Source organism: Protomyctophum bolini (genome assembly GCF_963924005.1).
Source record: "Protomyctophum bolini genome assembly, chromosome: 17".
Classification (NCBI taxonomy): Eukaryota; Metazoa; Chordata; class Actinopteri; order Myctophiformes; family Myctophidae; genus Protomyctophum; species Protomyctophum bolini.
In genome coordinates, this window is record NC_137878.1 from 29,249,821 (window position 1) to 29,265,625 (window position 15,805).

Below are 15,805 nucleotides of genomic sequence, written 5' to 3' on the forward strand. Positions count from 1 at the left end.
AGAATCGTATAGCACAACCTTGAAAGTGAAAACTGACACAGCGGCTGATGGCCACTGTGAGGTTACAGGTAAATGTAAATCGAGAGAAATTGGTGTAATTTCACATTTATAAGAATGCCTCGCAGCAAAACCAAAAATGCAAGTTCATAATTAGCTGTGGTATAATTCATGACAACTACATTCTGAGGTACTACATTCTAAAAACGTCGTGAAATGCCAGTTTCCAGTGGTCTCCTTTTCACCAGATAATTTGATTCTTAACGGAACCAATTGAAACCAGCTAGTAATCATGTTTCTCAGAGAATATCAAATCACACCAACCGTATCAACCGCATCGCTCTTACGGCGGGTCCTCTTCATAATCTCCTCAAGGCGCTGTCCAGGGGGAGAGGGTGGAGGTGCCGTCAATGATTCAACATGTCATTTGTATACTGAGTGATCATGTACTGTATGTGTGAACTGGTTTGATGCCGTGAGAGTGGTCAGCATGTAGTATGTGCGTACTGGTTTGTTGTCAAGAGAGTGATGTCATGACACTGGATCAAGCTAGATGTGTTTACTGACTCTGTAGATAATTAATTTCCTTACCCTCTTCCTTTCCAGCCGCTCCTGTTCTTCTTTCTGGAAATGTTTGTCTCTTTCCAGGCGCTGCCGCTCTGTCTCCTCACGAGCCTTGGATTCTGCCTCTTCCCTCTGAAACAAAGACATAATGAACATTTTAAGTTCATTATATCAACCTTTCATTTATTTATTTTATTTTAAAATAATGATGTGTCAAAAAATGATGACGTCATGTCAATCAGTCAGAGTCAGAGTGGTGGTTGGTTGTCATCGTAACCTTTACCATGAGTCTGGGGCAAGGAACTTTTGGCCCTATCTTGGGGACGCATCTTACATGTTACTTTATCCCTAAACGTCTTTGCCATATTTATTTGACTATCTAGCACTTAGTTTCTGGTAAATGAGTCAGTTTGCACTTAAAAACACCAGGTGGCAGCACATGCTTGCTTTAGTAGTAGTCTGCTGCCTTCAGGCAAAAGTTGATACAGTATGTTCCTTAAATGATTCCATTACATAGCTCACTGCGTGTTTAGACTCACTGGTGGCAACTAAACAGATGTGATGAGCACAGGGATGAAAACAATGATATGTCATACATGTAAATCTCATCTATCATTAGCAAAACAAACAGAATTTATACCTTTTGTCTACTCTAGTCTAGGCAGAAAGAATGCTTCAAATAACATTTAAACAACACCACAATCGCTATTTTTGGGGTACCATCAGATTTTGAACTTCTAACCCAGAAACAGTCTAATATGGTAGCATTTGCCTCGCTGATAGCAAGACGTAGAATATTGTTGGGGTGGAAATCCCCAACTCCCCCTTCTATAGCTATGTGGCTTAAGGATATTATGGGATTTTTTAAATTGGAAAAAATAAAGTTTACAATTAGAGGTTCAACAGAAGGTTCTTTTCTAGCTGGCAACCATTCATTACCTACTTTGAGAATCTGAGGGTACTTCCGACAGACTAATTGAACCAATACTATATGTGTTTTCTTGCTTCCTCATAACGATAGAACTCTGTATAGAGGGTGCTGTATGACAACGTTCCGATTCAACACAATATTTTCCAACATAACTTGTAACTCTTTTGAACTCAAATAACCCAACTCATAATTGTATTTGTTTTTTTGTTATTTATATTGTTTTTGTTATCTGTGCTTAAATTATTATTTTTGTTTCCTACTGTTCATATTATATGTAAAATATACATGGTTGTTTTTTGTATGTCTGTACTCAATTGTTGTTATTTTTTATATTGTTTAATGATGACGATAACTGTGGGGGGAGGGATGGGGTGAGGGAGAAAATAAATAAATATGGTATGTTCAAACTGTACTACACTGTTGAAAACTACTACCAATAAACATATATTAAAAAAAAACAACACCACACAAGTTTCAAAGGCCTTTCATTCACAAGGACACAATACTATAATTAACCATAGACCGTAAAAAATGGACAAAGTGGCGTCAAAGTTATTTCAAATACGCCATCTTCCACCACGGAAATGAATGCTATTGGCTGCAAGTGCAGCAGGTCTAGGTATTTTAGAAACAGTACAAACATACCCTACTTTATCATTCATTCATTAAATTATTGGGACCATAATTCCAGCAAAGGGGGTTTACCCCTTGAGCTAAACCAAGAGCTAAAAATACAAAGCCATACAGGCACAGGCGCCATAAGCGCTAAACAACTGGCCAATTGAACCGGGGCAAATCCCTGGAGGGCAAGAGCGAGCATGAAGGCCATGAAGCATAGCTGAACACTTCAGGCATGAAGTGACATAGTCCCTCCCTATAACGCTGTCATCCCATTCCAATGCCAAGCCTAGACAAGAGGCAGCACAGAGCTGTCACTGAGGCCAACAGTCACAATGGCTCTCTCAGCCCATTGCTAAATGCTGGGCTAACGCTACTATGGAGGTCACCAGCTGGCATCTGGCCCGGCTGGACAAGACAGCCTCCGACTGTCGGGGCTCGCACGATGACACACATCCTCTTTGACAGCACATATTCTCCTTCGTTAATCTGCCCAGATGCCAGAAAGTCGGGGGCTGTGAGTTAGTCAGACTGAGGCCTAACGTTACGGCTCACACAACTATACTCCACCCCCCAACGCATGTATAAATCGAACCAGATGGTAGAAAGGTTGACTGACTTTGCGGGTGAGTCAAGGTAGTTGATGTAAACATATATTAGTCAATACCACCGTTTTTCCTACCCGATTTCGCACCAGTGAGTGGAGGGAGGGGTGGTGTTGGGGGGTTAGACCATAGACCATTTTATGATTTTATCCAGAATTAAAACATTCTCTGGGGTTTAGTTAGAGAAATTTGAAGTTTCCAGCAAACTGGACATTTGGACTGAATGTTTCATTTATATTATCCTTGTGGTGGGCTTCTGTTTTGGCTGAAGATTTAATTTGTGTTGTTTTAGTCATAAGCACAGGTCCGTTGTGCTTCACGTTCCACAGACATCTGTCTTGACTTCTGTGTGTGCTGACTGCGGCGAATACAGTGTGGGCTAACCCCTCCCTCCCCTCACTGGTGCGAAATCGGGTAGGAAAAACGGAGAAGCGTCAATACTGATAAAGCATAAATTCCTTGAGAATAGTACCACTCTCAGAATGCACGGCACACAACTGATCCGGCTGACCTGTTTCTGCAGCTTGTCGTTCTCTTCCTGGTCGGCCCTGGCTCTCTCTTCTGCCTCCTTCTCCTCCTGAATGCACTGGGCCTCGTCTCTCAGTTTCTGCTGTTCGGCCATGAGGCGCGCCTCCTCCTCTCTGCGCTTCCTCTCCTCTGCCTCCCGCACCTTCGCTTCCTCCCGCAGGATCCTGCAGTGAGGTGAGGGGGTCTTTGTTACTTTGTTACACACAGTATGTAGCATGAGTGCTAGTGTTGCATTCACTGCGACCAACCATATGCTAGCTTTTAGAAATAATGACACTTTCATGGTCATATAAATGAATGGATCAATAATCAAGATCATTATGTCAAATGATATAATCAAAAGATTATAATTCAGTGGGAAATTGGTCACTGCATTGGTCTGCACAAAGTTCTTTCTCATAGTTTATTAGTGGTTCTGGTCCCCCAGCGGTCCATGATGAGTTAAAGATCTGTATCTCTGAGAGTGTACAAGTGATACATTCATAGTTCATACAGTCTCAGAAAAGGTTGGTAATCACAGGTTTAAATGATGGATAATTGAGAATATCACTTGACTTGGCGTGTGTTTGCTTGAACCTATGACCTGGTAGGGAGCAACACAACACAACAGACAGAACAACACAATACTCTGCTGACGTGGCTAAGCTTACTTGTTCCTGTTCTCCTGCTCCAAACGTTCCTGCTCCTCTCTCTCACGCTGCTCGCGGGCCTGCCGACGCTTCTCAGCCAGGACGCGGCCTGCCTCCCCTGCGTCATTAGTGCCAGCTGATGGCCTACGCTTCTCAGCCAGGACACGGCCTGCCTCCTCTGGGTCATTAGTGCCAGCTGATGGCCTACTGGCTGGAGCAGCAACTGGAGTAGTGGCAGCAGCAGCGGTGGTCGCAGGTGTAGAGGGTGTAGTGGGAGTGGTGGTGGTGGTAGCCGCCGCAGGAGCATCATCGATAGCTGGGGCAGGATTGGCAGGAGAGGTAGCTGGGGCAGGATTGGCAGAGGTGGTAGCGGGGGGAGGAGGGGAAGGATTGGCAGGAGAGGTAGGAGGGGTAGGAGGGGCAGTTGAGGCGGCCGACTCACCGCTCTGCACAGGGGGGGAGGGTGCCGCTACAACTGGCAGGCTTATGGAGGGTGGAGTGACGGGTGCAGCAGACACCACGATAGCAGGAACATTATCAGAGCCTGTATGCAGGAGAAGGAATGACAGGACATGAGACAGATCTCGGTTTCTAAAGCCACATAATGAACCACGGGTTCGGGGATAATTGCAACATATTTTATTCCACCATAACGGGAGAACGTACGTACATCGTATATCCACTTCACAAGGTGCGGAATAACTGCTAGATAATAACTGCTAGATGAGACGTTTTTAATAATGCATCCTGAATTCTCAGGATGCAATTATAATGAATTACCATGCAAACTAAAAGAAGAACTGCTCTAGGTATTATCTAAAAACCAGTCCCTCAGACTGTGTAAAAAAAGAATCAGCTGCTGCCTGGCACAGACACTCTGTGGTAATCACATGTGAATAAAATGTGGCAGGTGAATGTCGGCCAAATACTATAAGTCACCTTGGTGCTTGGATACCGTGCCCCTGGCACTCAGACTTACCCTTTGTCTCCACAGGAGTGTCAGGCTGCTGGGGCCCGTCGTGCGTTTCCACGGCAACCGTGGTGACCGTCTGGGGCTGCACTCTGACAGGGGTCTGTGCCCGTTTGGGTCGGGTCTTGGTGCCAGTAGGAGTCTTCTTGCCCGCGGGGGTGTTGGAGGCTACTGCCGGCACGCAGGGGGACAATGGCCTGCTTTTTGGGGCTGCAGGTGACGGGGGCCTGTTTTTGGGCTTCGGGGTGCTAAGGCTGGAGAGGAGACAGGTAAGGAAGAGAGAAAGACATAAAAGAATGGTAGAAAAGGGTCATCAAAGGTCATCAAACTAAAGCAAAAGGTAGGGGGCTTAACAGTGAGCGAGGGCCATAACTAGGTCAAGCCAAAGATATTATGAGTAACTAACACCACGTCGTCCAGTCTCATGATCTCCCGAAACAGGGGTGGTGAAATGTGAGAGGAGGAAGGAGCCATCACTCTCCTCCTGGGAATTAGTCAGGGAAACCCCATTCTGTCTAAAGAGTTCACCTACGAACACGCAGCCCTGTTTTTGGCAGACTGGGCCTTGGGCTATAGAGTCTATAGCATCCAACTCTCTGTGGGTGTAGAGACAGTATATGATTTCACTTTAGGACCATCTGTCAGTGAGACTGGCCATTTAACCTTCAGGGTTTCTGCCAACCAGTCTCCGGTCCAGACGCAACCCACACACTCCCCTGGCCTCATCCCTGTCTCTGTCTCTCAGCCTGCCTCGCTCGTGCGCGCACGCACGCACACGCACGCACACACGCACACGCACACGCACACACACACACACACACACACACACACACACACACACACACACACACACACACACACACACACACACACACACACACACACACACACACACACACACACACACACACACCAGAAGATTTCATGACTGGACTGTGTTCTACATAAAAGGTCAAGGACAGAAACCTCTCCTCTTATGCTGCTTATAGGCTACTGTGTGTAACACATGCACACAATGTCGTACTATATTGCAGTATTGATGCCAAACAGTACCTGGTGTTCATCGGTCGGGATCTGGGAGTAGTGGGTGTAGTGGTGGTGGTGGTGGGTGTGGTCAACGGTTTCTTCGTCGGCACCTTCTCTTTTGTGATGAGAGAATTCTTCTCCTTCTCATTCTCCCGCTCCTTGTCTTTCTTCTCTTTCTTCTTCTTATCAATCTAGTGAGAAAACAAAAAACAAAAAGTACAAATACCTGTGTGTGTGTGTGTGTGTGTGTGTGTGTGTGTGTGCGAGTTATTTTGGTGGAAAAGGGGCCTGTGTGTGCATGCATGCACAGTGCGTCCTACCGGCGTTGAGATCCGCCTGCGTTGGTGCTGGGTGATGTCTGGCGTGCTGGCAGAGGAGACTCTCCAGCGCTCTGTGGTGTTCTGGTGAGGGTGGTGGTGGGAGCAGCCCGTCAGAGGGCTGGCGGAGGCTGAGCGGGAGCAGTGGTGAGAGTCTGAACAGCACATACAGACAGGAGACATAGAGGACGCACGAGTGCGTGGCACGGGCCCGATCACAACAAGGAGAGTGACCATAAGCCTCTTTGTGAAACCACCGCAAAGTAGTGCACTGTCCGGTATATGTATGATGAATTGTAAGCATCACTTTCTAAATGCCTGCGTGATTTAAGTGGTGGAGCTTAATTCCACCACCTACAAAGTTGTGGTGGAAAGTGTGAATATAGCCGGGTGAAAACAAAATATAAATAGAGCTAGAAAGGGGGTCACACTCACGCGAGTCACTGCTGTTGAGGAGGGTGGCGGCACTGCGGCTACGGGCCAGGAAGGACAGGGTGGGAGTCATGAGGCGCTCGACAATCTTGCTCTCCCACGGGCTCAGACGCAGACTGCGGGCTGACACAAGAGGGCGCTGTCAGTACCAAGTCGCTGTCGCACACCACAGCTCGGTCTGTGTGTACAGTATGTGTGCATGTACACAATACACATACGTTTAAACACGCATTCTTGCAAACAAAACACCCACTCATGGATACCCCCCCCCCCACACACACACACACACACACACACACACACACACACACACAATTGTGTTGTTCCTGATCGACAAGAACTGCAACACGTCCACTCATACCCCCCAGACACTCTGTGAACACAGTCTGGCTCCACACTCTGACCAGTGTGTGGCCATGCACACTGAGACAAACACCCACTCACTCTTTGACAGACATCAAGACTCTCCATTCGATGAATGAATAGCACACAATAGTTCGTTCACATTGCGCATTCGACAACTGCAACACCACCACACAAGAACAAATCCAGGCCACGTTATTTCTTGTTACTTACCACTCAAAGCCATTTCACCAAAAGCCAAGCCACCTCGCGCCCCCAAATCGATCCCACTCATATTCAACGCAATGGCCCGTTGTTTAATAGATCAGTTCAGGATTAGTGCTAATTTCTACTTTGACGTACAGCTGTGTCTCTCACCAAAAATAACTTGGCCTGTGACGCAGTTTGTACGGTGAAGTATAAATCATCTGTCAGTTGTTTGAGATGCTATGAGTAAGGGTGCCTTCATGCCAAGTGGGAACAGAAAAGTTTCTGATTTCCAAATAGGACAAATCAACATGATCGGTCCTCCAACTGATAAATCCTGGTCGGAAAATTGGGACTTTCTCAGAGTTCAGACTTTTCAGAGATAGTGCTGTGACCTGCTTATGCAATAAATACAGCAAGATAAGATAAGGTTGTGTTGTGTTGTTAAAAGCTGTCAAACAAACTTTATTTATTTTGGGTGTGCATTTTGTTACGACCTCTTGAACACTCTGAGGTAGGCCACTTGGCATGAACACGCCATAAGGCTCGCTTCTATGCCCTCAACACATTTTGCTATCATATGGTGCATAATCTAACAGTCTTTACTGTTATTGTGAGTCATATGATGAGGACTAAACACATATGACGTTCCACCACAGCAAGATGTATCAGGTGCATTGCAATGAGGGGCGAAGTAAAACAAACAAACACACTCTCATGAACAGCAAGTGGAACAAGCAGTGTCCGAGAACAATGTTGCTTTTTTCAGTTGGAGGCCTTCACCGCACCCCATTAAATACAACATTGAATTAGGTAAAATCACACTACTATAGATTGTAAAACACTAGGAAGTAGAGAGAGAGAGAGAGAGAGAGAGAGAACTAAATTATATGGTATGTAAGCCCAGACTCTGAAACTCCCACAAGGAATACCATTTAGAGGAGATATGGATCACACTTCCCTACAATTAGCTGAAACAAGGACAGGCTGCATTGCAGCATTCCAGTGAGTCCAAGTCTCTTGGATTAAAGCTTGGCTAAAACAATACACAAGTTTACACCTTTTTCAAGTTTACAAGTTCTATCTGCAGCATTGACACTTTTCAAGTCTGGACTATTGATGCCATTGTATCTCACTGGTTAGCTTCACTACTGGACTGTTCACTCTCAAACGTTTGCTTGCCTTGTTTTCCTTCCCATGCCTCCATTCCATTGTCTCCTTCTGCTGCCCCAGAAATGTTGGTTTTGCCAGTAGAATACAAAAGGATGTATAGTTGTATACGATTGCACAAAGAGGGAAGAAAACACATAGCCGGGGAGCCACAGGCCCAAAAGCTCAAGGAATAGAGATTAACCTGTGATGTCATGACATACTTTTGTGTTTTTTCTATTCACTTGGACATTAAGGTCCACAGAATGAGAGGTCTGCTCTGCCAGAAACATCACGGAAAAAGTTATGGCCATTTTTGTATACCACACCATAGACAACCATCATACTTTAAGTATATGTGACATGTCAAACTAGGGGGGTTTAATGATTCTGAATCCATTCCAAGCATTAGTTTTGCACGAAAAAAATACATGTGCCTAAATGTGCTGACCTCATCACATTTGTGATGACGGCTACGGTATGTGTTTTTCGTGCAAAACGAATGCACCCCTCAAAGACACAAATTAAAAGAATGTCATGACATCACAGGTCCTCTCAAATTGTGGGTGACTGGCTCCCTGGCTAAAAGAGATGGACGCAGCATTTGTGATGATGACTACGGTTCTATAAAAAGTGACCCCTTATATATTTTCTGCTGCTGCATCATTTTGAGATACAGGTTTGAGGTGAGTACAGGTAGATTGGTGTGTGTGGATTACTTTGCACAGTAAGCGATCATTTACAGGTCCATTTGGAACCATTTTACACTCTCAGACTGAAATTAACACTGTCAATTTGACTGTGTGGCTCACTTAATCATGTGTCAAACTGTCTGTATTTTTTTTTTCCTTCAGCATGGGGAAAGTGAGCAGAATTAGCTGAGTCATAGTTTCAGAGGAAGCAAGCTCCTCCCCACTCTAGCATTACTCTGCAGAAGACAAAAACAATATGCGTGATACAAGCAACACACATACAGTATACATAGAATAATAGTGCAATCATAACAGCACCAAGAATAACTAAATCGGTTACAATCTTTGACAAAATAAGCGGAATGCAGGCGGACTCATGTTCTATAATGGCATGGGAGGGGGGGGCAGGGTCACCTTTGCTGTGTGCTGGATGGATCATTTTCACAACATGTTTTATGACTGGGCTGATAACCCAACTACCCCCTGTTGCTAGGCAACAGTGAGGTATTTTCTCTTCACCTCCTCCGATGCGGCAAGTTGACGCTGCACTGAGAGTCACTGTGTGTGGACTGGAAGTCTGTCTCTCTAACAAAGCCCTGCTGCGGACTACCTCCCAGGCCAGAACCATGAGCTGATACCTTCATCGGATTCTGAGTTAAAAATGCATTCTGGAAGGAGCTATCCTTCGGCTGACAACATTCTGTTACATCTTTTCCTTTGGTATCAGAGAGTATCTTGAGTGCTGATGACAAAGCACAAAATCTGAGAAGCCATTGTGGTTAAAAGTGAAACTGCTGATTACACTGTGGGTGATTCGGTCTATAATGAGGCATGATATGAGATGTGACAAATTTGAAATGATGACAACACTGCCTATGTACAGTATGTGTAGCAACTTAGGAGAATTATGGTGAAATGAGTGACACCGTTTTTATGTTCAAATATTTGAACAGTTAGATTTAGACCATCTAACCATGCAAAAGGTGGCATATATTTTTATAACTTTTAACACTGTTCATTCAGCTAATGTAATAAAGGCTTTGTAAATAATCAAAACTCTTAACCCACTACCACACTATAACACCCACCACCACCAACACCAACACAGCATACCATCAACAGTAACATAAAAGGGACAACTTAACAGCATGGAAAAAGATGTCGTGGCAAGATATGACCAGTTCCTTATAAGCCCATGGAAAATCATCACAAAAATATGGTTTATTGATGTCAGGACTGATCGAAAATGCATAGAAGACAACAACCACCGACGAAATCAAAAAATAAGCCACGATGCATAGGAGACCAGGGAGTGTGAGAGAGGGAGGGGAGGAGGAGGAGGGCAAGGTGTAAGATGACCAGTCACCAAGCACAGGCAGGCAGGCAGACCACCAGAAACAACAGTTAGAATAATTATAATAATAAAAACAAAACCAAAACACCAGTTTGGGGGGGGGGGGTGAAAGGAGGGTGGGGGAGGGGAGTGGTAGGGGTGGGGAGAAGAGGCCTGGTGGACACTGACGCCGGTGCGGTCGTCCTTACTTCGGCTGGGGGAGTTCCAGAGCGTGGCAGAGGACTTGGACAGCCTGCTGTTAATGACAGGCTCCACCTGTCTTGGCAAGTTGACTGTGGAGGCCGAGCATCTGCCTGCACCGGAGAGAACGCAACAGAACACAACAACTGTTCACAAGACGGCCCGCAGGGGAGGGGAGGGCGGAGCCGCGAGTTGTCGGGGCGGAGTCGTGGATTTAGCGAAACAGCTGAGGGAAGGGCGAGCGGAGGGCGTGGTTGTGCCCCTGCATGGCTGAGATTAGTGGTCTTGCAACACTGTTGTGCAATGGACACACCTGGAGGAAAAAAGTAGGATCTCACAGTGCCCCCTATTGTCTAAGTCGTTAGGTAGTGAAGGGGATCTGACATCACTAAAACGGTTCACTACAAATCTTTACAGGGGACCACGATGAGGAGAGGTTAGGAGAGGTGAGGAAAGGAGTTGTTGAGGTAGGCAGTACAGTTCTACCTTATAGCTGTGAAACTGTCCACTGCTACTTTCACTTCTGATGGTGACCATTTCTTGCCCAAATCTGCACATTCCTTCACTCACTCAAGTGTGCGCGCACACACAGTCACACACACACACACAGTCACACACACACACACAGTCACACAGTCACACACACACACACACACACACACACACACACACACACACACACACACACACACACACACACACACACACACACACACACACACACACACACACACACACACACACACACACACACACGCTCGCTCGCTCATTCACACTTCCTAAAAGTCAGACCTCAGTGTCACAAGAGAGGCTCCTGTTACACAAGATTGTGTAATTGTGTGAATGGGTATAATAATCACAGGTTACAGAAGTAACAGTAACATAGGGCCTATCTCACAGGTTCCTGACAAACTCAAAACACCATTGCTGAAATAGTTACTGGACAGCCAAGCTGTGTCTCTTCAGTCTTCTGCTTCTTAAGTCTTTTAGGGGACCATTTTGGAACACAAGAAAAACAATTTAATTTAATTAACCTAGAGACTATCAATTCTGTGTCACTATTCATTTTCCTGACTCATTGGTAGTGGTAAAAAGCCAAGTATTGACTAAGTCAACTCCCTAATGATGGCAAGCTGCACATGAGAAGAAGCTCAGTAATTTCCCTGAACTGCATGAGTTGTGGTAATGATCCAGACACTGATATGCAGCTGCGTGATACAGAGTTCTTGGCAGATCCATGAGTCTGACATCAACAGCACTAACCCATGGCTGCTTCTATATTTACGTCATTTTATGCATTCAACTAACATTCTCATCCAGGCTGACTTACAAAAGGTTCAACAACTCTTCTGCATGTCGCAGCGTAACACCTACACCGGGGGGAACTGAACCTGAAAACGGAGCTTTCCATTATAAGAGGCGGGGCACACGGACCGCTACACAACCCATCAAACTTAAAGCTCTACAGTATGTTGTTCTTTGCGGTCGGCGTTCCAGCATGACTCACTTTCTCTGCGGGAGGTCTGGTTGAGTCCGCCAGCCCAGGACCATCTCTGTTGGCGGATCTCTGCCCATGTCTTCTTTGTTGACCTCTTGATGGCTGCATCGTATCTCTCCTGCAGGGGAAAAGACAACACAGAGCCTTTCAAATATGATCTTAGTTGTGTAAGATTATTTAAGATTTGTATTGTAAAACAATGGATGTTTCCCAATCCAGTTACAATATTGTGTATAGGTACTTGCCCCACCAACACCGGCTGCATGATATTTATCATCATAGTAGCATGCATGGATTGATTGGCTAACCTTTTCACCCTTTATTTTAGCAGGACAGAGAAGTGATAGGACCATCAAAGATGGTTTATATATGAAAATGGGCCAACTTCATTGGAGCCACTATAGAGCGTCGCAGTCCCGCCCCCTTTCATGACTACACCAGGTCCAGGAAATACCGGTAGTTTCCAATGCATTTTTCCCATAGACATTTCAAAACGTATTAATTTAAAGACCTTATAAGCATCGTACAGAGCCAACTCTTGTCGTGACAAATCATGACAACAAACACAATATTTTGGACCAAACAAATAATTACAAAGAAGAAAAACAACAAAAAAAAGTGTTGTAACCTGCCGTTTTCTCCTTCTTTCTAATTATTTGTTCAGCCCAAAAAAGTGTGTTTGTTGTCATGATTTGTCTCGACAAGAGTTGGCTTTGTCCACGGCGTAAACGTCTTTAAATAAATACTTTCTGAAAAGTCTGAGGAAAATGAACGGGAATTCCTTTCCGGGTCTCTCGTGGGTCTCTGCGACGCTCTATAGGCGAAATGGTACACATAGCCTAATGGTCTCCTAAATATAGTAGGCGTGGTTTGCTTCTCCCCGACCTCCCCACCCCACTTCCCTCCCCTCTCCCAGGCTGACAACAACACTGACTGTCATGTGGATGAGCATTATGAGCAAATGTCATGATTCCCATTTCCCAAATCCCATCAACCAAGAGTCTAAGACAGTTATGGAAAATTATATTATTAAGCATTGGAACACAGTACACTGCCAGACTGGATTACCAGCCAAGGTGCCTGGACCATTACGCCATGGCCCAGGTCTGAAGTGGCTATTTTAACTATTCAAAAATGTTTTTCAAAATAGCAAAAAAAGGCAAAGAAGTTTAGGATAAGGGGTTTAGCATGGACGAAACTAGAGCCCCAAGTGTTTGACTATACGCTATTGCTGTTTGCATTTCTGTCTAATAAAGTCATCAATCAAACATCAAAGGTTAATCAGAAAGATAGATTTCCGCTATTGCTGTTTGCATTTCTGTCTAATAAAGTAATCAAACATCAAAGGTTAATCAGAAAGTTAGATTTCTTGCTATAGAATATCATCTCTAGTGGATCAAAGTACCCTTAAAAAATACTGGCTTCAGCACTAATACAATGCCACTTCGACTATGCCTGCCCATGATTCTCAAAACAAAACACCTCTAACGCCCTTCGTTCCATAGCCCCCCCACCTTGTTCTTCTCCAGTTTCTGCCTCTGTTTCTCCTCCAGCAAGGACCTGCGTTTCTCTAACTTCAGCCGCTGCTCCTCCAGCTTCCTCCTGCGCTCCTCCAGCTGGCTCTCCCTCAGGCGCCGGGCCCTGTCCTCCTTCTCCAGCCACTGGGCCTTCTTAGTGGCTGCGGTGTCACCCAGACAGAGAGGGACATGAGTAAAACACACACACACAGGAACAGAGAAGTAACACACGAGCCTTGTGCATGTTGCCTGCACCGTAATGTGTTAATTAAACTTTGAGAATGTTAAAAGGTAGGGTAAGTGATTTTCTTTGGTTAAAAATAAGTGTTAAATAGCACTATATTATGATAGTGATATAGTAGTATTGCTGTAGTGTTTATTCAGTGACAGAGTCTCTATCATGTCTCTCCAGCTCTTTATTAAACATAAAATGTATTTTCGGGTCAGGATACCACTTTTATCCAATCAGGATAAAGAACTCAGACAGAGGATACAGATTAAACGCTTGAAATTGGAAGTGATGTCACAAAGAAATGAGTAGACAAAATTGTAACTTGAACACTGATAGCTGATAAATCATCTAAACTTTAGAGTCTAAAGGGTATATTGAATTCTACTTGGTTCCATGTGTAAACTCTCAGAGTGAGTTCCGTGTCAAATGTGACGCGGAACAATTCTCCAAAGGCTTTGATGCACTTACATTACTAAAGCTTTTTTTCATACTTAATGGAACTACCGTATATAAATGCATGATTTTCGCTTGAAGATCTGCTATTTACTTCATGTGACAAAGTGTAAATTAGGCCAACACTGGGACCAGGGTGGGAATGGAAATAACAGACGGGAGACACGCTGTTTATTACCCAGTAATCCTCTCCCCGAGTTCTGAGAACAGTAAACACGACGGTTCACACTGAGCTTTACAGTGCCCTCCGGCCGATAACGTATAGCGCCACAGTCTGACTGCCACGGCTCGTTTCTAGCAACCGCGATTAAAAGGCAATCAATCGTCTTTCTTTAAATTCTCAGCATGCTGTTGAGCAGCTGTGTCTCTCTCTCCGCCAGGACGGGCTCAACCCCACCACTTCCAGGACAACACATGTTCAGAAGGGTGGGTGGAAGTCTAGTTTGTTTTCTTCTTTTTTCTCTCCAACATTTTTAGAGATGTTTGATTTTTGTTTTTGTCATTTTGATGAAGTGGAGGAGCATGATCCAGTGTATGGACCTTACCTTTCTTTGGGGTTTTGAGCTCTAATGAAGGGAAATGTGTGTCCCTATGTCTGTCTGTCTGTCTGTCTGACACACACACACACACACACACACACACACACACACACACACACACACACACACACACACACACACACACACACACACACACACACACACACACACACACACACACACACAGCCTGCACCGCTCAGTTCACATGGGTGTGTTCACATGCTGTGTGTTTTTACATTTTTGGTAATTTTGACATTTAATGTAAAAATTACAAAAGCAAAAATCAAACATTGTGAAAATAGCAGTGTGAGCTTGTGAGCCATTATAGGTATATGGGACTACAGTAAGTGATTAAAGCTGTGTGTAGAAGTTAGCGTGGATGCTGATCTCCTAGATGAGTTGTATAAGATGTTGTTGTGACATGAAATTTGAATTAAATCAAATCTGAATGGAATCTGAATTGAATCTGGGTGCTCTAGATTACTCACAACTATTGGATATGAATGGTTGGTAGGTAGCTGTTGCTGGTATGTTCTGCTGTAAATGAGTAATAGCCTGGTTAATAAGCCAGACCCAATATGTCAGTGGACCAAGCATTGTGTGGCTGTCACTGACTACACCCTTGTTTAATGTTATGAATTAATGAAGCAAGCAGTCGAGTCTGCGCTAATGGTCTGCACCCTCTGCAATCTGCAATCTGACAAAGATGTATAGTTTTACCTAGAAAGATTATTTCATGGTATCTTGGATAACAGAAATGCTCAAACTTGTTTTAGGGATCTGTGCTATTTTCAGAATACATAGATCCTGTGTAGAAAAACTTTCGCACATCTAGATTATTATTACGTTTAAAGGCAAGTGTGTGGGCAACAATATCAACAATAAAAGATAGGCCCACACCGCATGCTCCAGTTTCACAGTCAAGAGTAAAATTTTATGTAAAGCAACGTTTTGGTGGTGTAGTTAGTAGACCTTCCTCAGGCACGAATAGGAATACACAGATCAAAATTGGCCCCAAGAGATA

General features: G+C 44.6%; 1 protein-coding gene across 4 annotated transcripts in view; it reads right to left on the bottom strand.

The window, feature by feature from the left end:
- Positions 1-15,805, bottom strand: part of LOC308332403 (uncharacterized protein) — a 44,559-nt gene that overhangs the window by 1,415 nt on the left and 27,339 nt on the right. The window contains exons 4-14 of one of the 4 annotated variants that reach the window (XM_080788295.1): positions 13,554-13,717; positions 12,049-12,157; positions 10,550-10,654; positions 6,621-6,740; positions 6,189-6,316; positions 5,896-6,059; positions 4,852-5,096; positions 3,894-4,416; positions 3,227-3,407; positions 589-693; positions 322-375 (exon numbers count right to left, since the gene is read on the bottom strand). In XM_080788295.1, the coding sequence (XP_080644421.1) occupies positions 322-375; positions 589-693; positions 3,227-3,407; positions 3,894-4,416; positions 4,852-5,096; positions 5,896-6,059; positions 6,189-6,316; positions 6,621-6,740; positions 10,550-10,654; positions 12,049-12,157; positions 13,554-13,717 (1,898 nt within the window). Of the gene's footprint in view, positions 1-321; positions 376-588; positions 694-3,226; positions 3,408-3,893; positions 4,417-4,851; positions 5,097-5,895; positions 6,060-6,188; positions 6,341-6,620; positions 6,741-10,549; positions 10,655-12,048; positions 12,158-13,553; positions 13,718-15,805 lie in introns of all 4 variants that reach the window. The other 3 variants (XM_080788294.1, XM_080788297.1, XM_080788296.1) reach the window with 3 other exon arrangements.